The 23943-nt window shown below is 43.8% G+C and overlaps 2 protein-coding genes across 3 annotated transcripts in view; both read right to left on the bottom strand.

Annotated features, from left to right (window-relative positions):
- Window positions 1–18964, bottom strand: part of IGFBP2 (insulin like growth factor binding protein 2) — a 51819-nt gene extending 32855 nt beyond the window's left edge. Inside the window, exon 1 of one of the 2 annotated variants that reach the window (XM_068132671.2) lies at window positions 17954–18964. In XM_068132671.2, coding sequence (XP_067988772.2) covers window positions 17954–18323 — 370 coding nt within the window. In that variant the 5' untranslated portion in view covers window positions 18324–18964. The remainder of the gene's footprint in view (window positions 1–17953) is intronic. The other variant, XM_068132672.2, reaches the window with a different exon arrangement.
- A 789-nt stretch (window positions 18965–19753) lies between these two features.
- The window catches only part of MCM6 (minichromosome maintenance complex component 6), a 76632-nt gene continuing 72442 nt past the window's right edge, over window positions 19754–23943 (bottom strand). Inside the window, exon 17 of the mRNA XM_068132670.2 lies at window positions 19754–19982. Coding sequence (XP_067988771.1) covers window positions 19860–19982 — 123 coding nt within the window. The 3' untranslated portion in view covers window positions 19754–19859. The remainder of the gene's footprint in view (window positions 19983–23943) is intronic.

Below are 23943 nucleotides of genomic sequence, written 5' to 3'. Positions count from 1 at the left end.
TGTTTTATGGCTAAGAGGTGTTTTTATTACTTGTTTTATGGCTGTGAGGTGTTTTTAAGTTCGTGGTGGTGAGGTGTTTTTAATTTCGTGGTGGTGAGGTGTTTTTAATTACTTGGTGGTGAGGTGTTTTTAATTTTGTGGTGGTGAGGTGTTTTTAATTTCGTGGTGGTGAGGTGTTTTTATTTCGTGTTTTATGGCTGTGAGGTGTTTGATGGCTGTGAGGTGTTTTTATTACGTGTTTTATGGCTGTGAGGTGTTTTTATTACGTGTTTTATGGCTGTGAGGTGTTTTTATTACGTGTTTTATGGCTGTGAGGTGTTTGATGGCTGTGAGGTGGTTTTAATTTTGTGGTGGTGAGATATTTTTTATTACATGTTTTATGGTTGTGAGGTGTTTTTATTACGTGTTTTATGGCTATGAGGTGTTTTTAATTTTGTGGTGGTGAGGTGTTTTTATTACGTGTTTTATGGCTATGAGGTGTTTTTAATTTTGTGGTGGTGAGGTGTTTTTATTACGTGTTTTATGGCTGTGAGGTGTTTTAATTATGTGTTTTATGGCTGTGAGGTGTTTTTCTTTCGTGGTGGTGAGGTGTTGTTATTGCGTGTTTTATGGCTGTGAGGTGTTTTTATTACGTGTTTGATGGCTGAGAGGTGTTTTTAATTTCGTGGTGGTGGTGTTTTTAATTTTGTGGTGGTGAGGTGTTTTCATTACGTGTTTTATGGCTGTGAGGTGTTTTAAATTACTTGGTGGTGAGGTGTTTTGAATTACTTGGTGGTGAGGTGTTTTGAATTATGTGGTGGTGAGGTGTTTTGAATTACTTGGTGGTGAGGTGTTATCGTCCCAAACTTCCAATCTGCACCTACCCCTCCCCTATGTGTGTGCTGAGGGGATCTTTCTTGAAATAAAAACATTCAACCTGAATCTTCAACCTAAATTGCCTATAAAAAATGTAATATCACAAACACAACAAATACATTTGTGCAAAGTAATTGTTTGTATTATGATTGGTGAAAATCATGACAACACAGCAACTCAGGTGCAGTCATTAGCCTCAGCTAAAATAAGGCCGTTCCTCAGTATCGACGCTTAGCTAGTATATATATATATATATATATATATATATATATATATATATATGTGTGTGTGTGTGTGTGTGTGTGGAGTGAAAGAAGGCATAATGTAGTTAAAGAGCAGGCATCGTGGAGGAAGTTTTACTGCACCAAAGGTGGAGTTGCACCTATGGTGAAAATTTCCTGTCAATCGGACCAATGGTTGCAGAGAAAATCATATTTATTCTGAGCGGACAAACAAACAGACAAACAGACTCAAATGCAATACCCTCTCCTCTGGCGAGGGTAAAAAAAAAAAAAAAATTAAAAGCAAATATGGAATTGAAGACAAGAACCTCAAGTTATTGTGTCCTGAAAACAAACTTAAAATAGAATTGAGAGCAAGGACTAAGACAATGCCAGCAAAGGGAGAAAACAAACTCGCAAGTTTGAGAGTACCCCCGAAAAGATTCAACTCAGAACTAGGGAAACAAAAGCAGAAATTTTCAATTCCCCCTGAAAAAGATAAACAGGAAGACTTCTCGAAAATAATTTATGAAGTTCAAAAATAACATAACAAAGAGGCAGAACAGATCCTAAAATTGGAGAAGAAAAAGCAACATCCAAGAGAAATGCCCCCAGTGATGATTGATGAAGAAAATATAACAAAAAACTGGAAAAAAGGCCAAAACCCAAAAACCCAGGCTTGGATGGGATCCCAGCCTTCTGGCTGAAGCAACTAGATGCTCTCCACAAACACTGTGTCAGAGCATTAAAAAAAATATTCAAGAGGCAAAGACAATGGATGAGAGTCTCACGGAGGATAGCACCTTCCTCATCTCAAAATAAGTACCTCACAAACACAACTACCTCACAAATATCAGCCAATAACATGTCTACCAACAGCATGTAAACTTCCGCCAGGAATCATCCCAGAAATTATGTAGACAGAACAAAAGGGATGCAAGAGAGGATGTTACGGAACAATAGACCACTTACTTACTCTACTGAACAAGGCCATTCTTGAAAACTGCAAAACAAAGCTTTTGATGGTGTCCCACATGAATGCATGATAAAGTGCTTGCAAATATACAAAATCAATCCCCAAGTAATCCTCTTAGCCTGGTGTTGGCTTAGCGGTTAGGGCGCTAGCTTGGGATCCTAGGATCCTGAGTTCGAATACCGGTCGATCGCTGAATTAAGACCAGGGTGGTTGACTCATCCTGTCATCCTTCCGAGGTCGGCAAATTGAGTACCAGCTTGCTGGGATGAATGATCCCGGTGTGTACCCCGGTTTAGAATAGGTACACCGTATCCCTGCGCATCGTAAGAGGCGACCAAGGGTTGGTGTCAGGAAGGGCATCCGGCCATAAAAACATTGCCTCAAACAGGGCCCCATAAGGTAATGGGGACTGCAAGGCCAACCCCCACTCTAGCGGGGAAAAATGGCCTTAAAACGATCATTCATTCATTCAAGTAATCAAACGGAGTGAGAAATCATTAGACCTCTGTAGTACCACACTGCGAAGGAAAGATCGAAATACCAAGGGGTGAAGATGCGTCGAGGGATCTTCCAGGGAGACAGCCTCTAACGCCTCCTGTTTTGCCTGGCTATGGGTCCACTAAGGAACGTCAAATGAGCAAGGACCCAGATATATCCTAACCTCCAATGAGAGAGCGTCCAGGGACAGGAAAAGTGGCACATCTATTGTATATGGATGATTTAAACTCTTCACACCAAATGACAAAAAATTGATAGAACTACTGAAATCAGTGAAGCGACACTCCAATGACATTCAGATGGAATTTGGCTTTGACAAGTGTGCTAGGGTGCACATTTGTGCAAGGTAAACCAACAAAAACATAAATCAAAGTGACCTGGATACAACAATACAGGAACTAGAAAACGAAGCATCATGCAAATACCTCAGAGTAGAAGGGGGCTACCAAATATGTCACAAACAAATGCACAAAACAATTTCCAAAGAATACCTATGTAGAATGAAGTTGATCCTGAAAACATACCTCTCCCCAAGAAACAAAATCAAAGTCATATACCAACTCACAGTACCGTTATCTATCTATAATTCCAGTAATCTCTGTACGTCTGTACGTCTGTCTGTGACCGCTGTTTCTCGACAACCACGGGTCCGATATACTTTTAACTTGCCAGGTATATTGCTGGGGACCCGAGGATGTGCCTTTTCAAGGTTTCATATTAATCGGACAATTACTTACCGAGCTATGTCCAAAAAACGATTCAACCAATCAGAGAGCAGCGAACGATCGCGTGTGCCGAACGTGGCGGGCACACTCTGCCTCGGATGGCACATTTGAGAGCGTATTCATTTATTTCACGTTTGCAAACTATGTTGGCGTTAAACTATGTTTTACAACTAATAAAAACGAATTTGCGATTCATTCGCTTTCCTGCGCGTTTGTGCACGCGATGGCGATTTCTTTACCAAACTCCGGAAGCCGTTCGCTTTGGACCAAACCATTGCATGTAAATAGAGGGGGGGATTGTCACCACTCGCAAGCCGTTCGCTTTGGACCAAACCATTTCATGTAAATAGAGGGGGGGGGGATATAATTTTAGATATAGATATAGTACGGGCATGCCCTAGTTCCTATAAAGCTGCAAAATAATAAACTGGCCACAGGCGGAAATCATCCACAAAATGTTTTTACAAAAATCAATGCATCCCAGTAATGTACCGGTACCTGCCGATACAAGGAGGTAGCGGTCTGATGGAGCTCAAACAAGTGCACAGAATGACAACTGTTACGGATTCGTCACTACCGTTGTTGTGGTTTTCATCCACTGTAAACATTTTTGATTCCATGTACTATTATTGTTTTCAAAAGGTTTATTGTTTAGGAACTGTTTTCAAAAGGTGAAAAAGTTAGAGTTAAAAGAAACAGGAAACCGGATCGTTAACCGGATGACGAAGAAGAGAGAAAAGAAGGCGGAGCGAATGAGTCGGAGCAGAAAGCCGAGTTGCTTTGCGGTCTGGAGCGAACATTGGCGAGCAAGAGTCAAGAGTGAACTTGGGGTTTCCCAGGAAAGGGATTCCTGCGACAGAGTTGTTATCGCTGTGACAGATTCACCTGCGTGTCACATTTTGCGATTGATTCCGAAGAGAATCCTCGTCGTGCCGTTACGTCCCGAGTACGGGCCGTCGGCCATTTTGACTCGTGCGCTTTGTACGTCAAGCAAGGTTGCTTTGCTTCGCTTCAGCCGTTCTCACTGCATTCAGACGTTTGTGTCTGAATGCGGTGAGAATGGTGTGTGTGTGTGCAACGCGGATTTTGAAGGTAAATCTGAGGTTCGCCGACTGTGAGCCGTGAAACGTCCATACCTGAGGGTGTGATTTCCCAGTCGCCTGGAGGGCGCCTTTGAATTTCCCAGTCGCCTTGAGGGCGCCTTGGTGCAGCTTTGGCCGTGTGGCTGTGACCGTCATCCGAACGGGATTCTGGTCTCGATTAGACATCGTTCTGACGATCGCTTGAGCGGATCGACTTTGGCTTGAAGCCGGGATCTACATCGGCTTGAAACCGGAATCAACTTTGGTTGGAAGCAGGGAAAGAGCCATTGGGAATGTTCTTGGTTCACTCACTTGGAGCACAGTGAGTTATATGTTATGAAACTGATGGTACCATCATAGGATATATACACAAATAATTAAGTTAAGCACTCCTACACAACGAATTAAGGTAAGCACCCCCTAATATATATTCTTTGTGTATATGTATACATTGGCATATATTCTAAGGTATGTGAGATCAAATAATGATTGGTATGACATTAGCAATTATCCATTGATGAAATGCAGATGAGTGCACTCATCTGTGACGCCCATCGCTCGTGCAGCACGTGTTATCATCCACGTGGTCGTGATTTTCTGTAAATGCACTATCATCACGGGTTATTGCAAGTCACGCCTGAGCTCGTGTGGGGGTTACATGGTCATTTTCTCGTAATGGTGGCTCGTAGACGGTTGTCGGACGGAGAACGATGGCGGATAATAGGCATGATCGAGTCCGGAATGTCCAGAAAAGCTGTAGCTCGAACGTTTGGTTACCACCATTCGGTGATCAGTCGGTTGGTGCAGAAACACCAGGAAACGGATGCGGTGAAGGACCGCCCAAGGTCTGGAAGACCTCGCGTGACAACAGTCCGCCAAGATAGAGCGCTTTTGAGACTGGTGCGACGATATCCCTTCGCCTCGAGCCATTTCCTGAAGGACAACTGGCTGCCCAACAGAAGGCTATGTCACCGTACCGTGAGGAACCGCCTGAAATCGGCCGGTTTAAGGTCAAGACGAGTGATCAAGCGTCCAAGGCTACTCGAACGACATCAGAGGGAGCGTTTGGCATGGTGCCTAGCGCGACGTGGATGGAACATCCGGTCTTGGAGGCGAGTTCATTGGTCGGATGAAAGCCGGTTCTTGCTGTACGAGACAGATGGGCGTGTTCGGGTGTGGCGCCACAAAAACACCGCGTATGCACCTAAAAACATTCAACCAACGGTACCCTTTGGTGGTGGCTCGATTATGGTCTGGGGATGCTTCTCCCATGACTGTAAGTTGGACCTGATAACTGTGCGAGGTAACCTCAACGGAGAGCGATATGCCGAGGAAATCCTGAATACCACCGTAATCCCGCACTTCGATGACCACACCCTCGCCAGCAGACCCATCTTCATGGATGACAACGCCAGGCCTCACCGTGCGAGACGCGTCCGAGCCTTGCTGGAGCAAGGTGCTGTGACAACCATCCCCTGGCCTGCGTACAGTCCTGACCTGAACCCCCTCGAGCACGTTTGGGACATGTTGGGACGACAAATTGCGAGGATGGTCCCTCCAATAGCCAATCTGGATGAATTGGAACGTGCATTACATCGGGAATGGAACAACCTGCCACAGCAACGCATACGACGGCTTACAGGGTCTATGAGACGTAGGGTTGAGTCAGTGATCCGATCACGTGGGTCCTACACACGTTATTGACGCAAAGATCGCTAGAGGTCTTCTCAGAACAATGACTGTACGTTAGAAAACATAAACGTCATCCACACTGTCCGTGATGGACCTATAGCTACATACTTAAATTGAGGTGCAAATATGCCTAAAATTCCCAAAAAATTTCACCTTTAATTATTCAGAATAAAATATTGAAAACTGCATGATTGTTATGTTTTTATGTGACCATAATATCACTTCTCCAGAAAATATAGCAATATCATGGGTATATTACACTGTTTTGACGACAACAAACTTGTAATGTGCGAGGTTGTAAAAAAACGGGGGGGGGGGGGGGGGGTGCTTAACTTAATTCTTTGTGTATATATTGATTGTGCTTTTGATTACGATTATTGTTGTACTGTTATTCTTGTGTGATCTTAATACAATATTTGTTTGTTGGTAACAATTGGTGTGGCTTCACCAGTGATCTTTGGCATACAGAATAACACATTTTTCTGCCGTGACTCCTCTCAGGGTTCGGAGGTACACCGTGACCAGGGGGTTGGGGAGGAGAAGGTAACACAACTGAATGATTGGTTTAGTGAGTGAAAATTTCAACGGATTACCGAATCAAATTTATATACAAAAAAGAAGACAGCAAGCCAGAAAAGGCAATCCTAACACATCTTGCAAGCAATTTCCAAAGACAGGTATGCATAAAAGATGTCACAGATGAAACAGACACAGAAACAAATACACCTACAACAGAGTAAACAAATACAACAACAACAACATACATTTTAAGGCCATTTTCCCTGCTCGAGTGGGGGTTAGCCCCATGACAATCTTCTCCATTTTGCCCTATTTTCTGCATCTCTCCTTGTTAACCCCCTTGCCCGCATTTCTTCTTCGACCATCTTTAGCCAAGTCTTGCCTTTTCTGATGATTTGCCTTTACTAGGAAAATTCATTGAAAAGACTCCATCAGAAGAGTTATCTGATTTTGCCATTCTGAATGACCTCCTCAATCCTCAGCAGTCTGCATATGATGATGATGATAATAATCAGTTATCTGCAATCATTGACACGACCAGACCTGATGACGCTGCTTGTGCTCACTTTTGTCTCCAAATACCTTGATGATGTGCAGGGGTGGTTGATATGTAGGAAGTTGAAGCTAAATTTTAGTGAAACCAAATTCTTCACCAAACCACTATACACCGCTTTGAAATGATACTTTCAGCTTTGACGCTCAGAGGATTGATCCCACGTTCTCTACAATCCTAAATCAAAAGTGACATTTGATTTGCTGCAGATCGGATTCAAATTCTCACTCCTCACAAAACAAACACACACACACACACACACACACACACACACACACACACACACACACACACACACACACACACACACACACACACACACACACACACGCACACACACACACACACCTCGTTTTTTTTTTCATTTCAGTTCCTCACAATTCTGTCTCTCCCTTATTCACACAGACACACACATTAATATGCACATATACAGTCACGTGAAAAAGTAAGTACACCCCATGCAAAGTTTTGACTTTTTCAACATATTTCAACATACAGCTATTTGATCATTTCAACAATATTGATAGATAAAGGTGATATAATATAACACAACAACAACAACATGCATTTTAAGGCCATTTTCCCTGCCAGAGTGGGGGTTAGCCCTGCGGTCCCCATGACAATTTCTCCATTTTGCCCTATTTTCTGCATCTCTCCTTGCTAACCCCCTTTCCCGCATTTCTTCTTCCACCATCTTTAGCCAAGTCTTTCTCGGTCTTCCCCGTCCTCTACTTCCTTCTACATTTATTTCCATCACTCTTCTCAACCAGTCACTTTCATCCTTCCTCAACACATGACCAAACCATCTCAACCTTTTCCTCTTCACAGCATCAATCACAGGCTCCATTCCCATCATCTTTCGCAATTCATCATTTGTCTTCCTCTCTCTCAACGATACTCCGCACATCCACCGAACCATTCGCATTTCCACCCTTCATTGCTGCTCTACGTTCATTACCAATGTCTCGCTCCCATAAATCATAACACTTCTCACACATGCAGCATACACCTTTCCCTTCAGCTTCAACGACACTCCCCTCCTCGTCAGCACGCCACTCAGTTCCCGAAACTTCTTCCATGCACATCTCACTCTCGCATCCGTTGCCGAGTCTGATCCACCTTCTCCATTCAGCACGTCTCCGAGGTAGCAAAATGTTTTCACACCTTCCAGCTTCACGCCGTCTCCAAGATCCAACTCAACATTTCCTCCATCTGCAGCTCCCTCTGTGCACACCTTACATTTGAATGTAGCTGCCACACTGGTTAATGACCCTCTCAGACCACTACATTTTTGATGAACCCACTCAGCGCACATTGTACATTGAATGGCGTTCACTCCGACAACCTTCCTGCACACAGCACATGGCCACTTTCCAGTGTCCCAGAGACAACAACAAATACACCTATCAATTGCAAAAAAAGGATACATAAAAATAAAAACAAAATATCAACAGATTATACACTGACAACTGGATAACGATAAAAGGGAAGGGAGATATTAAAAATAAATAAATAAATAATTGCACCCATTTCCGAAAAAGCCGTTCAATTTGACATTTTTAATATGAAATATACAAAGCCTCGAAAGGAATGAAACCCTTTGGAATTACCCTTTCGAGCCTTTTAGAATTACCATTTAGAACCCATTAGAATTACTCTTGAGAGCCCTTTAGAATTACCATTTAGAACCCATTACAATTACCTTTTAGAACCTATTAGAATTACCCTTTATAACCCATTAGAATTACCCTTTATAACCCATTAGAATTACCCTTTATAACCCATTAGAATTACTCTTTAGAATTACCCTTTAGAATTACCCATTATAACCCATTAGAATAACTCTTTAGAATCCATTAGAATTAATCTTTACAACCCTTTAGAATTAAACATGTGGGTTATAAAGGTTCTTCTTTATTTTGACGGACAGACATAGCCAAATACTGAAGCAGCTTCACCACTTAAAAGTCAGTTGGACAGATTGGGCATAGACAAAGAAGGCTCAATGGAGCAGTCAAGAAGTGGCCAACACAACTAGGATGGAGATAAAAATCATCATATATGTCGAAGATCATGGACACTATACAAATGGGCTTTTCCCTTTAAAAACCCTCCAAATACCAACAAATAATAGAAGAATTTTAACTAACCCCCCATAACTCCAATGGCCATGTCCAGTTCACACCTAGTGCACCCCGACCTGGCACTTCCTTCTACATTTATAAATATATTACCAGCACTATATTACCTAGCTGTCAAGTTTCTTCAAATAAGCTACCTTGCCTCCGAGTGGCAGTTGGTGATGGGATGGCAAGAGTTCCCTCCCACGGAATTATAGGGGCTAGTGAGAGGTGTGACTAGCAGCGGAGAGGGAGGATGTAGCAAAGGAAGCGTCTCCGGCTAGCCAGCTTCGGTAAAATGACACAAAAGAGGAAGCAATTGCCCAGTATGTCGCATGTAGGATTCCATTAAGGGCAGCACCCTGGAAGAGAGCTCAGGAAGTGCTCATCCTTCTTGCGTCATGGGCCCTTAACTCTATCAGTGATGAGGGCACCAAACAGATGCGCGGATTGATGCTACAATCTAACGTAAGACCGTATTAAAAGAAACTTCCCTATGTGGTGCCCTCACATTGATAGAGTTTCGTTGATACCCGCAAGTGCTCTGTATGGTCCAAATAACACTGCAGTGCCCTGTCAGCACACGCTAGTTTTTCCTGGGTGGAGGCTGATTGCAAGTTCGAGAGGACCACCTACAATGAGGCTGAGACCTGCCCTTGGTTTGTCGGCAAGAATTTGGCATGAGGAATTAGACACACAGACTTTGGCTCGAACTGAATGCGGCCAGTGGCCACGATGAGAGCCTGAATGGTCCCGCGTCTCTGTCCTGAGGCTATAGCCATAAGAAAAGCTGTCTTTTCCGACAGATGCTTCAAAGAGGCAACCTCTAATAGTCTAAAGGTTTGTACGGCACCTGAGCCAAGGCCTGGAGAACTAAGGGCAGACTTCATGAATGAACCAGCTGTTACAAAGGAAGGATTTTCAAAAAGGAGGACATAGTAATTCTCGACAGGATGCTCGATGATGAAACTGAAGAAGTCAGGAAAACCTTTGTGAATCATCACATTCGCCATGTGGTAACCCCTAATTGCGGTGAAAGCTAAACCCCTATCAAATATGGAGATGAGGTCGTCAGCCACATTCCCTACAGGGGGAAAAAAACTGGATCCACCTCTTCACCCCGGCAACATCTGCAGAAAACTGCCAACCAGGAATCATAGTTAATTTGGGTGGATTCACAATGGCACTGGGGGATGAAAGAGGCAGTCCTTCCAGAAAGGCCTGCCTCTTCCACAGATCTCCTGAGAGACGCCGCAGTGTTAGTTAGGATTGGCCTGGTTCCATAAAACCCAAGGAAGTTGGAGAGTTCATCCCAGTCAGCTTTTGGTATTGTGTAGGTTGTGGGGGCACCATTGCCTGTTAAATGGAAAATGGTGGGGGACCTACACTTCCCCCTTCCCACCACTACTTGTAAATTAGGCGGAAGAGTGCTCGGTCCTGCTGATGAGATGTGGACCATGTTGAAAAGCTATCGAGTGGTGCAACAGTAGGACATTGGACCTTGAAGATATTGCTTGGCCCAATGGCGCACATCGGTGTTGACGCTTGCACGTGGTGCTCGAATACCGGGTGCTCGAATGAGTCAAGGGTGGAAGACTGTATGACAGAATGCCACAGGAACAAAATGGCATCACTGTCCCATCGATGTATCACTATATGAGGGTAGTGTTTACCCCTGGGAGCTGTACCTTGTGAGATGTAAGCAAACCAGGTGCAGACTGCAGACGGTGGAGCTCCGTGCCACCCTGCAAGTACATTAAAATTCCTTTCCCCACCCTTCTCCTTCCTCCATGCACCTTCCTCCCCCGCCCCCCATTTCCCCAGGCAATGCCCGGTGCTTCACCTAGCCCCAAATAATCTGCACCTTCTCTTTGAGCGGAAGATGCTTCAGCGGTTAACACAGTGGCTGAGGAAATTCAACTCCAGAATGCCGAATATGCGCTTTGTGGATTGATAACGATGCCAAGGTCTTGCAAACGGGTGAAGAGGAGACGTTGGTGTTCCTGATGTTTTTCTGTGGTTGAGCTGGCGATTACAATATCAACTATATATACGTAGCAGAAGTGTAATCCAAAGAGTATCTGATTGATAAAACATTGAAAGGTGTGTGCGGCATTGCATAGGCCGAACGGCATAAAAAGGTATTCAAACAGGCTGAAAGGCGTGGTGACTGCTGTCTTTGGGTTGTTGTCTGGATCCATTGGGAATCTGATGGTACTCATGAACGAATTGGGTTGTTGTCTGGATCCATTGGGAATCTGATGGTACTCATGAACGAAGTCGACCTTGGAGGAGATTATAGTGCCATGGAGTGTCGTGGTAAAATCATGAATGTGGAATGGGGTAATGGTCTGGAACAGTGGCGTTCTTTAAGCAACAGTAATCTCTGCAAGGACGCCAATTCACAGGGTTTTTTTTGCGTACCATGTGCATTGGTGAAGCCCACCTGCTGGAAGATAGTCTGATGATGCCATATTGAAACACATAGGCAAACTCCTAGCAGGTGATACATAATTTCTCGGGTGCTAGTCGGTGAGCACGTGCGGAAGCAGGGTGTCCTGTGATCTCGATGTGGTGCGTGATCTGGTGTTTGTTTGGCTGGATTGTCGCTGAAGGGCGCATTATGGATGGTGTTACGGATTCGTCACTTCCGTTGTTGTAGTTTTCATCCACTGTAAACATTTCTGATTCCATGTACTATTATTGTTGTCGTTTAAGGGAAATAGATATTGCTGTTTTCAAAGGTAAAAAAGTTAATGTTTTAAACGAAATCGGAACCGGACGACGAAGAAGAGGAAGAGGAGAAAGAGAAGGCGGAGCGAATGAGTCGGACAAGAAAGCCGAGTTGCTTCGAGGTCCTGAGCGAACGTTGGCGAACGAAGGTCACGTGTGAACTTCGGGTTTCCCGGGAAAGGGATTCCTGCGACAGAGTTGTTATCGCTGTGACAGATAAACCTGCGTAACAGGTTTTGTGGTTGATTCCGGAGAGAATCATCAGAGTGCCGTTACGCCATGACAGCGGGCCGTCGGCCACTTTGACTCGTGCAGGACTTGCGCTTTGCTCAAGGTTTCATCTCGCTTCAACCATTTTCACCGCATTCAGACGTTAATCTGGTGTGTGTGTGTGCAACGTGGCTTTTGAAGGTTAATTTGCGGTTCGCCGACTGTGCCGTGGAACGTCCATACCCGAGGGTGTGATTTTCCGGTCGCCTTGAGGGCGCCTTTGCGCAGCTTTGGCCGCGTGACTGTGACTGTCATCCGAACGGGATTCTGGTCTCGATTAGACATCGTTCTGACGATCGCTGGAGCGGATCGACTTGAGCTTGATGCCGGAATAGAGACATTGGGGAATGTTCTCTCTTCTCGCTCACTTGGAGCACAGTGAGTTATATTGTACGAACTTGATGGTACCATCATAGGAAATATATATTGGTTGTACAATTGGTTACTATTGTTGTTGTACTGTTATTCTTGTGTGATCTTAATACAATACTTGTTTGTTGGTAACAATTGGTGTGGTTTCACCATTGATCTTTGACCTACAGAATAACACATTTTTCTGCCGTGACTCCTCTCGGGGCTCGGAGGTACACTGTGACCAGGGGGTTTGGGGAGGAGCACGTAACAATGGGAAGTCACAAGGTACTTTCTGAAAAGGGCACGTGGCCATGGATAGAAGACACGTGATATTCAGCGACGAAATGGTGGATGTTTTACCAATAACAAAGCTGTGTTGAGGCATCCAATAGACGGCGATATTTGACACATACTGTGTGAGGAGATTGAAACGACGCAAAAAATCCACACCTAGGATAGAGTACCTGGTGTCGGCAATAGTAAACACCCAAAAAATGAGTGAAGTAAACCCAAATCAAGCTCGAGGAGACGTTCTCCAAAAGAAGCAATAGCACTGTTAGCGGCATGGAATTAATATTCCTGTCGATTTTCCATTCAGTGGCCAGAATGGTGGTAGCTTTATCAGAGTCGCTGCCACCGGTGAAGCTGAATCAGTCTCTGGGAAGGGCACGACTGGATGTTCATTCCCCGTGACTGGTTACGCATTTGCAACTCCTAGTCCATCCATTTGGAACACGTCGGAATCACCAATTTAGTGTGGAAGAAAGAAAAGTCATCCGGGATGTTTGGAATCCAAGTTGATTCTTTATTAAACTGCAATGGTAAATGCGTCAAGGTAATTTAAAGGCAGAGACCTTGTCATTTAAAGTTTTTATGACACAATGTACCGATAATAGCACTCTTTTATTGTTTGATGGTCCGTTAAATACAAGAAAACAAAGGGCAGGTACAAGATACTGTCATGAACTTTCGTAATACCTTGCTCGCATTCAAAATTCACAAAGGCTGCAATTAATTTATTTTAAATGCTGCAGATGATCTGTCGCTGTGACTAGAAATTACTGAAAACTGAAGTTTCATTGGTCAATACATTTTGTCGCCTTGGTGATTGTTGGAGACAGATGCACTATGGTAGACCATGATGCACGATTGTCGTGGATAACTTCGTAAAACCTGAACATGTTACATTTTTATGCAATTTTACGCAAACGCAATTTTAACTAACTATAATAACTCTTCGTTAAACCTGAACATGTTACATTTTTACGCAATTTTAACTAACTATAATAACTTCGTAAAACCTGAACATGTTACATTTTGACGCAATTTTACGCAAACCCAATTTTAACTAACTATAATAACTTCGTAAAACCTGAACATGTTACATTTTTACGCAAATTTACGCAAACGCAATTAATTTATTTTAAATGCTGTAGATGATCTGTCGCTATGACTGGAAATTACTGAAAGATGAAGTTTCATTGGTAAATACATTTTGTCGCCTTGGCGATTGTTGGAGACTGACGCATTATGGTAGACCATGATGCACGATTGTCGTGGATAACTCTTCGTGAAACCTGAACATGTTACATTTTTACGATTGTCACCGATGCACCTGAAAAAAATAGTTGACCAGGCTGGTTAACCACCACTGCCGGACATTACATGGTTATCAAAAAACTGTCGCTGACAATCGTGTTGCATTGCAGCGGCCTTAACAGAGTATGGTACACCTAATCAGAATCAGAATTATGACTGTACTAGCTGAAGTACCCGATGATTCCGGGAGGGGGGTGGGTGAGGCAAGAGGGGGAGGGGAGAGGAAGGCAGTGGGGGGAGTGGAAGGGGGAGAGGAAGGAGAGGTGAGGGGAGAGTGAGGGGAAAGATATACTACATACACATATTTTTGGGGGTGGAGGGGCTTTGACAGGCAGGGAGGAAAAATTTACCTGTGCTTAGAGTGCTTTATCCTTCGTGTTGCCCAGGTAAAAAGGAAATTGGCATACCCTCTGCCACGAACACCAGGTGGCACTACACAGTACACATTTACATAGAGAATTCACTGTATTATTAAAATACGAGTGTATATGATTTCGGATGTTACTTTTGTTTAGTTGGTATCAAGAATCAGGATATTTAGTTACACTACAATCATTTTTTATATGTGTAGTAACAAGTCAGAATGATTAGTGGCATTACTTATCTGCATATGTGTTATTGAAATTAGTAACTCATCACTATGTACATATCGGGCCCGCAACAGGTTCAGCAGCAGATGTTACAGCTAAACCATGGTCTGGAATTCACATAGATTAACCTTGACCATTCTTGGGTAAAATGTTGTTGGTCGTTATCGATGCTCATTCAAAGATTATCGAATGTTTAGCCTTATCATCCTGTCCCTGATAGAGCTGCCCAGGTGATCAAGAATGGTCTCAATAATGTGAATGATGGTTCGTCTCCACACGAGTGGTGGGCGGAATTTATCTCTGAATCAAAAGGAATATAGAGTGGTGAACCGGAATAGACGTCAATGACAAGTACATCCTACTTCCTACTTGCTAGAAAGAACTGATTTCTCGAGGAATTTCTTTTTTGTACCTTTCAACTGGCATATATAAACTCACCGGTAAGGCACTCTGAGGGACGGGCAACAAAAATCGAAGCATGCAAGTCTTAGAAGTTTCAATAACCTGCTGTTCAAGAGGTCCAGAAGCGCAGTGTGGAACTTTTTCAGGAAGGATAAAGAAGACAGTCCAAAACTTAGATGCTTTCTATGTTCACCAGACATTATTCATCACAGAAATGCATCTAATATGCTGAAGCATTTGAAAACCAAGCACCAGATGGAGGACAAATTAGTGAGAGTTGAGAATGCGGAATCTGAAGAAACAAAAATCTGCAACGGCAACAAGCTTGCAATCGATCATTCTTAGCATGTTCTGTAAAATCTCGAACAGCTCTAAGTACGGTGCAGATTCCCCAAGACAAAATAACATCATTAACCAGATGTTGATAAATATGCAGCCTGTATCTGTTGTTGAAGACTCTGGCTTCAAAGACTTTGTGGTGGCTTCGGACTGAAAATATGACCTCCCAAGTCGTCGTGCAATCATGGTCAATATGCTTCCTGAAGCATATAGATAAACCAGGTGAAAGTTTGTGAGGGTATACTCATGCTGATACTTCCATTGCCCTCACCCCTAGACCTCTGGGGCCTTGGCATCTTCTCAAACCCAGGCATATATCACTCTCTCTGCCACTTCCTTGACAGCGATTGGAATTTGAATGCAGTTGTGGTTTGGCACATTGCTTATGCAATCTAATAATTCTCAACACCCCCGCACAAAACCGAATAAAATGAAAACGAATGAAAAAGTACCTGGAATCGTACTCGATTCCGTCAATTCCGAGAAAAAAAAAAGTATTCGGAATCGAATAAATTCAAAAATTCCCTGAACTGCCAATCACTCCTCTGCCCACCAGATTGTCATGTGCTTTGTTTGCATATAGGACACGCCCACACAAGCACTGGACGCACACCCCCAGAAATGATATTAGGTAGGATGTGAAAGACAAGCTTAGCACTTGGTCCATCCTAATGATCTGTCCAGAGTTTCTGACCACAAGTGAAAGCACAAGTTGTATCATCGTATCGGTGGTGCGGTTCGTATCCCGGCCAAGGACCTAAATGGCTCACTGGTCACGTAATCAATTAAATTGGCAAAACTGTATTTGTTGTGGAATTGTCTTATGGACATTCGGTACAGAAACATATCGACCAAGACCACCTAGCTCTTGCAATTGTGCAAAGCAATTGTGGAAATATATAAATAATACTTACGGAACCAAATTGTGCAATTAATATTCTGTATAATTGTTATAGTTGATGATATTTCGTAATACGCACAATTTCAGGTGAACTATACTAAATAATTAAATATCGTTTGCATAATAATTATCAATAATAATCATAAGTTATAATCAATCATACATAGTCATAATAATCAATAACCTGTAATATTATTTAACAATAATGATGCATAATAAAAACTAGAACAATGCGTCTGTGTCGCCAATATGCCTCCGCATACTCCCACAATGGGTAGATGCCCTCGTTCACTGTCCTAAAAATAAACAACTTAGATTTAAATACCTTCAGCTCTTTTCAAGTATCACATTTTCACCAGCCATGACAGGTTTTAAATTGATCGGTGCAGCAGTTTCAGAGAAGGGATTATAAAAAAAAAACGGCTTTCAAGCGAATATGGCTGCCACGCCACGTGACATATGACCTTAAAAAATGTACACTCCGCATATGTATGGGTAGGATATCACGTTTGTGAAGTTTTGTGTTGATCGGATAAGGTTCGTTTTTCTATCCAAGGTGGCTGCCAAACTACGTTACGTATGACATCATCATTTTCAAACTATATGCAACAATGGTGTTAGATGATATTTGCAAAATTTTGCATCGATAGGGTAAGTGGTTTCAGAGATATAATTATTTAATATTTTCCTTCAATCCAATATGGCTGCCACACCATGTGACCAATGATGTTTTCATGATCATCTTTTAATCGGCATGCCTAGTCAATGACACACGTAAAGTTTTGAGTCGATCAATTTGGTGGTTGGGTGCGATCTGGGGCTGTGGCTTTTTTTTTTTTAAAGGTTTTAGGTTAAATCCAATATGGTTGCCAAACCATGTGACCTAAGATGTCATAAATTTAATATTTCAATACAAATGTGTCATAGATCATGTGCATGCAATTTCACATATTTAGGATAAGGGATTCGATGAAAACATTTTTGGCTGGTATATAACCACTTCTCCTATGTTATCATATCATGGTTTTGTTCCCCATTGGTGAACTCGACAATGTGGCAAGTTTCAAATTTTTCCATTCAGCTTTTTCCGAGAAATGTTTTTTAATTATTTACTTTTAATCCAAGATGGCTGCCATACCACGTGACGTATGACGTCACAATTATCATAAAACATTCTGCATGGGTGTCACTCCTACGCTGAAAGTTTCGTCTCAATCGGACACATGGTTGCTGAGAAAAACAAGCTTTAGCCCGTACGGACGGACGGACGGACAAACCGAAAACACAACGCCTCCGGCCACCTTCGAGGGCGGAGGCATAAAAAAAAAAATCATCATTAACAATGGCATGAATTATTAAAATGCCACGTGGCCAGGTATAACACAGATAGCACACCTGTATCTATGTATATGGCCAGATGTATATATATATATATGTACATACATACATACATATATACATATATATACATATGTGTGTGTATATATATATATATATATATATATATATATAATCGTGCTTTACCTGCAGACAGATCTCCGTTATTGGCCGCCCGGGAGCCGCAGACCCCACGACCTCGAACGAGCGCGTCCAGGGGTCTCTCCTGTCCGGGACGAGGGTAGCAGCGCAGGGACGACCCGCACCGCGCCGCGTACACCCCGCACGACTGTCCGGCCCGCAGGGCACAACCGGGGCAGCAACCGCAGCCCGGAGCGCGGACGATCTCGGAACACGCGGGACTGAGTCCCGGGGCGGGGGGGCACAGAGCCAGACGCTCCGGTGTGCAGGGCGGGCAGCGAAAGGCCGGGGCTTCGCTTCTCGGAGACCCTCGTGCACACCCCGAGCTTAGAGTTAGGCCCAGCAGAACGACGAGGAACGGCCAAGGACGCGCCATTGGGTCGCCGGCTCGATGTTTTAATGGTGGACCCGCCGCCAAACGTTTCCGTTGCTTCTGCAGATGAAGACCTTCCTCGGCTCTTCGATCCTCTCTCGGCCTTCAACGGCAAAACGACCCTCCTAGGATTTCGGACGAACCACAGCTTGGGGGGATCCACGAACGCGCCGTCGGTGTTTGTCCGCAACGGGTCCGAGTCCCCTTAGACGTCCGTTCTCTGGACGTGGACCGACACAAGCCGCGAGGCGTTCATGCTTTTATACACGCCTCGGTCGGTGTGCGAGGGCGGGCCTGGGTGTGTGTGGGAGTCCGTCGTGGTGGACGGGGACGGACACGATCGCCCAGGGCTGCGGCCAAACGTCTCCGATCAGCAGATCCAAGTTCGAAACGACCGTCACAATTACGCGCGAGACTCGGAGCCATGAACTCAACCGCGATAACACAAAAAGCGGTTTTTGGAATAATGTTGCCGCGATTATTATTATCTTCAATTGTATCTGCCTCAGCAGAAATCCCATAACCGTAGGGATAAAGGACGGTCATGGTCACCTGATGAGGGTTTGCACAATCGGGAGTCGCTTACCAAGGACTTACGAAGGAGGAGGAATGACAGGGCGAGCCTCGAGTCACAAAGCTGAGTCTCGTAAACAAGGCGTTATCAGTTTTATAAACAAAGAAAAATATGCACCATAAACCCAATGAATGATGGGGTTTTTTTCTCGTTGTATGGCCATATGGGATTGCCGGTTTGATTTATCCCATTCAAAGCCATATACTCGCTGCCAAAGCTTGCTGCTTGAACAGAGCACTTGGCACGCACAGCACTCGACCCCCCTACCCGCTACCCCCTGTGGGCTGGCTCCAGAATGACCATCTGGATCTCGGTTCACTCTCCGCGCACGGCCAGGGTAAGCAGGGCAGCAGTTGTACGACACAGCTACAAGCTACATCATGAAACATCAACTCTGCACATCTGGAACTCGTTTCGGGTGAAGAAGAAAATCGTCTCCGTTAATTTTTTTTTTTTTAAATCGCGCTGTTGGAGTCCCACGCTGAGAAACCGAAAGAAAAAGACCCATTTGGCGTTTACTACACCATATGAGAGCCGTGCATGGGGTGATGGGACTGGACGTCGCCAAGGTTGATGACCCGAGGATATGTCCAAGTTGCGGTGCAATAATGGACCTCCTCCGTAAACCGTCAAAAGCTTCGGCCAGAAAACTTGTTCGCTCGGGGCCACGAGACCCAAAAGTGGCATCGAGCGCAGTGGTCCGCAGATGTCCGGTCGACAATGGTGTGGATAGGATTAACCGCGAGTATGACCATTTCCAGTTCTAATGCGCAGCCCAGGACAACTTCACCGCATCTTTACATCAGGCGGTACCCAACACCATCCCAATAACTAAATAATGTCCTCTCGGCTCCGTATAAAAAAAAAGCTTTATTCTCGAACTTGCAATTTCGATCTGCAAAACAATCGGTGGACAAAAAACAAAAACAAAAAACGAAAAACAAACTGTAGATAAATCTTCCTCTTCAAGCCTCCAATACGAAGTTTGGGTTTACAACCACAAAGGGATCTTCATCCTCTTTCACATCTCCCTTGGTCCTTCGGATCGGCTTTAGCTCCATTTTCGACAATTCGATAAGAATGTGATCCTGAAAAGACAAACGGAAATGGCACAAAAACTTTACAACCATTTTGATAAACCCTATTGGTTTTGATAAACCCTAAGCTTAAAAAAGCAACCCGAGTTCAAATCTCCATCAAGCTAGAAACCATCGTCCTGGTGTTTAGCATGCAAGGCGAGGCGGCCCCGACGTGTGTGTCGTCCCTAAAATGGACGCCAGGTTGGACGACCAGTCGGTAAGCATTATATGTGGGATGTTTGAGATCCCACGTGGTCTTCCTCATAGAGTAGGCAAGTTATCACCGGCAGCCTGATCAAATCATAAAATCTCTGCCCAACTGGTTTATGACAGACTTGTGCCAAAAGGGTTTCGGGCAGACCCAACAAAAAATGTGGGAATGATCGAGGCCAATAACGTGTAATGGTCTTCGTAACCAAGTTATCCACCGTCGAGCTCAAGAGGGTTTTCACCAATCTTAAAAACTTGGGATCAAATCCTCACAAGGGTAAAGCAATTCCATCTACTTTGAAATAACCTAGAAGATAAGACCCTTTGCTTCACTGACGGGAATAGCAATACTATGGAATAATAGATATAGATAGATTAACGTATGCTTTAAAAGGTGGTGTATAATCAGAAATACGGTTTTATAGGGTATTGAATAGCTATGGGGTCAACATTTCCACGATGCTTCCCATTGACCCCATAGGCCATAGCAAGCGTTTTCTGAACCTAATCGATATGGGAAACAGGATTGAATGCGACTCACTAGTCACCATTATTATAAGTGAAGAAGAAGAAGAAGAAGAAGGAAGCCCATCTCTCCTCACCTTACTGAACTACATCATACTTTTTCAGATTGTCTAGCATCTCATTGATAACACTGCCGATTGGGCAGGGGGTCCCGTTATTTCCTGATTAGGCCAACTGTTGATGGACGGACGCACGCACGGACGGACACGGACACAGGCACACCGCGACCGAGCTTCTTTTCGATATTAGGCGATTAGGTTATCCAAGATGACTGTGATCTCTGGTTATTGGCAAGCACCCAGCGGTTATTTACATATCGGCCTACACAACAAAGACCAATTCGAACAGGAAGCTGCCTCTGCCAAGCTGTTCATTTATTTTTTAAAGAAGACTAGTTTAATTTGTATCAAGTTTAATGTATCAAGTTTGATTTAAATCCATTCAGCTGTTCTCAAGCTGTCACAATTTTACCTGACATGACCTCTGATCTTTGACCTCTTGATGGGATAATCCAATAAGTTCATGTTTGCATCATATATACTTATACCAAGTTTGTTCATAATCAAATCACTAGTTCACAAGTTGATGCGGAAACATAATGTTTACTTATCATGACCACTGACCTTTGACCCCAAAATTTAATCAATTCATGTTTACATCATTATACATACTTGTACCAAGTTTGATTTAAATCCCTTCAGTTGTTCTCAAGTTATCACATTTTTACCTGGCATGACCTTTGATCTTTGACCTCTTGATGCCATAATCCAACCAGTTCATCTTTGCATCCTATATACTTGATCAAGTTTGCTTAAAATCCTATCACCGGTTCACGAGTTGGCGCGGCAACACAATTTCTACTTATCATGACGTCTGACCACATGACCCCAAAATCGAATCAATTCATCTTTACCTCATTATACATACCTGCATCAAGTTTGACTAAGATCCCTTCAGCCATTCTAAATTTATTAACGCACAGGTTGTAAACCTGGTGCGTTATAGCGTTTGCCTGGGAATTTCGGGCGCTCAAAAGTGAAGCTAGTTTCTGTCACCCATTTCTGTCGCTCATTTCTGTCGCTCATTTCTGTCGCTCAGATGTGTAAACATGACGTCATCAAATCTATATTTATAGGATAGGTTATAGGAGATATATATGTTACTAGCGGGGTCACCCGTGGGAATCCCACGGGCATGGATGTGTGTGACATTTCGACATATTGAGTTATATGCTGCACATTCATTTTTACAAAATGGTTACTGGCAAGTCATCAGATCCAGAAATGGTGTGAATTTAGTTATTTCACATAATATGTGACCCCTCACTCCTCTCCACCTGACACTCTCCTGTCTCCACCTGACACTCTCCTGTCTCCACCTGACACTCTCCTCTCTCCACCTAGCACTCCTCTCCTCTCCAAACCCTCACATCCCTCTCCTTTCCAATCCCTCACCTCTCCAATCCCTCACACTCCTCTCCTCTCCAATCCTTCACACGCCTCTCCAATCGCGCCTCACACTCCTCTCCAATCGCGCCTCACACTCCTCTCCAATCGCGCCTCACACTCCTCTCCAATCGTGCCTCACACTCCTCTCCAATCGTGCCTCACACTCCCCTCCAATCACTCCTCTCCAATCGTGCCTCACACTCCTCTCCAATCACGCCTCACACTCCTCTCCAATCGTGCCTCACACTCCTCTCCAATCGCGCCTCACACTCCTCTCCAATCGCGCCTCACTCGCCTCTCCAATCGGCTTTCCCCGTCTCGTTTCTCTCCTTTTTCTCCCGTCTCGTTCTTTTTCTTGCTCCAAATCGGCCCGTCGGAATCGGAAATCGGCCCGTCTCGCCCGTCGGAATCGGAAATCGGCCCGTCTTGCTTTTGTGCTTGTGCGTAAATAAATTGTGTTCATGACACCATTTCTGGTGTTGGGCTAGCGGCTAGGGTGCCGGCTTAGGATCCTGGGTTCGAATCTCGGTCGATCGCCGAATTAATGCCAGGGGGGTTGACTCAGCCTGTCATCCTTCCGAGGTCGGCTAATTGAGTACCAGTTCACTGGTAATTCCCTGTTTGTCGTTGAAGGCGGCAAAAAGGGTTGGCGTCAGGAAGGGCATCCGGCCGTAAAACATTGCTTCAAAAAGGGGACAAAAAAACAACAACTACCACGGTCCCCGAAAAGGCCAACCCCCGCTTTGCGGGGAAAAATGGCCTCTAAACGGTGGTTTTTACACCATTTCTGGATCTGATGACTTGCCAGTAACCATTTTGTAAAAATGAATGTGCAGCATCTAACTCAATATGTCGAAATGTCACACACATCCATGCCCGTGGGATTCCCACGGGTGACCCCGCAAGTTTGCATTGACGTTCGTCGATGGACTCGTTCGCCCGTCTCATTCGTTTTCTTGCTGCATCCTGTTCAAGTCTGCGTTCTTCATCGATCGTCTCATTCATTTTGGAAATAGAAGTTTCCACGCAGCGCATGAATTGTCACGATCCTCAAGAGGAATTTGTCTCGTAATCATCAAATGATAAATGGCAAGTAAATTATATTGTGGAAAATTAAAGATTTCAAATAAACCTATTTAAAGTGTATTCGCACATAACTAATTTTAAAAAACGAAGAAATATCTCTCGGTAATTTCCTGAAACATATTTTACTTCCGGCTAATAATGTTGAATTAAATAAAAACGAAGAAATATATGTCGGCATCATTGTTGACGTTTTTGTGACGACTGTCATCAAACGAAAAAGTAATATATCTTAACGGAAAAGCAAAAGCGAATTTTTTATATATATCGACACGTTGCCGTCGGTGTCATGTTGGGCGGTGTATGATACACCATGACGCGATTTTTAAAAATATATCTCTGCATTTTCCCGCGTGTGTGGAATGTTCTCAATTATTGCTGACACCGAGTCCAAAACCATCGATAAAAATGAAATCATATGGTGAGTTAGATTGGAGATAAAGGCGTGAGAGAGACTCAATGGCCTTGAAGTTGAAGTTACAGGCGTTTGAGAATTCATTTCGTTCTATAAACGGCAACTTTCATTGGATTTCCTTCCCGTTTTTTTTCAACCAAGTCGAAAACTATGTTAGCGACTGTGAAAAATGAAATGATATATCGAATTTTTAATATGTATCGACACGTTGCCGTCGGTGTCATGTTAGGCGGTGTATGATACACCATGACGCGATTTTAAAAAATATATCTGCATTTTCCCGCGTGTG

Source organism: Myxine glutinosa, chromosome 12 (genome assembly GCF_964187855.1).
Source record: "Myxine glutinosa chromosome 12, kmMyxGlut1.1, whole genome shotgun sequence".
In the NCBI taxonomy this organism is placed as follows: Eukaryota; Metazoa; Chordata; class Myxini; order Myxiniformes; family Myxinidae; genus Myxine; species Myxine glutinosa.
Note: the sequence above shows the minus strand (reverse complement) of the source record. Positions and strands in the feature narration are given on the sequence as shown.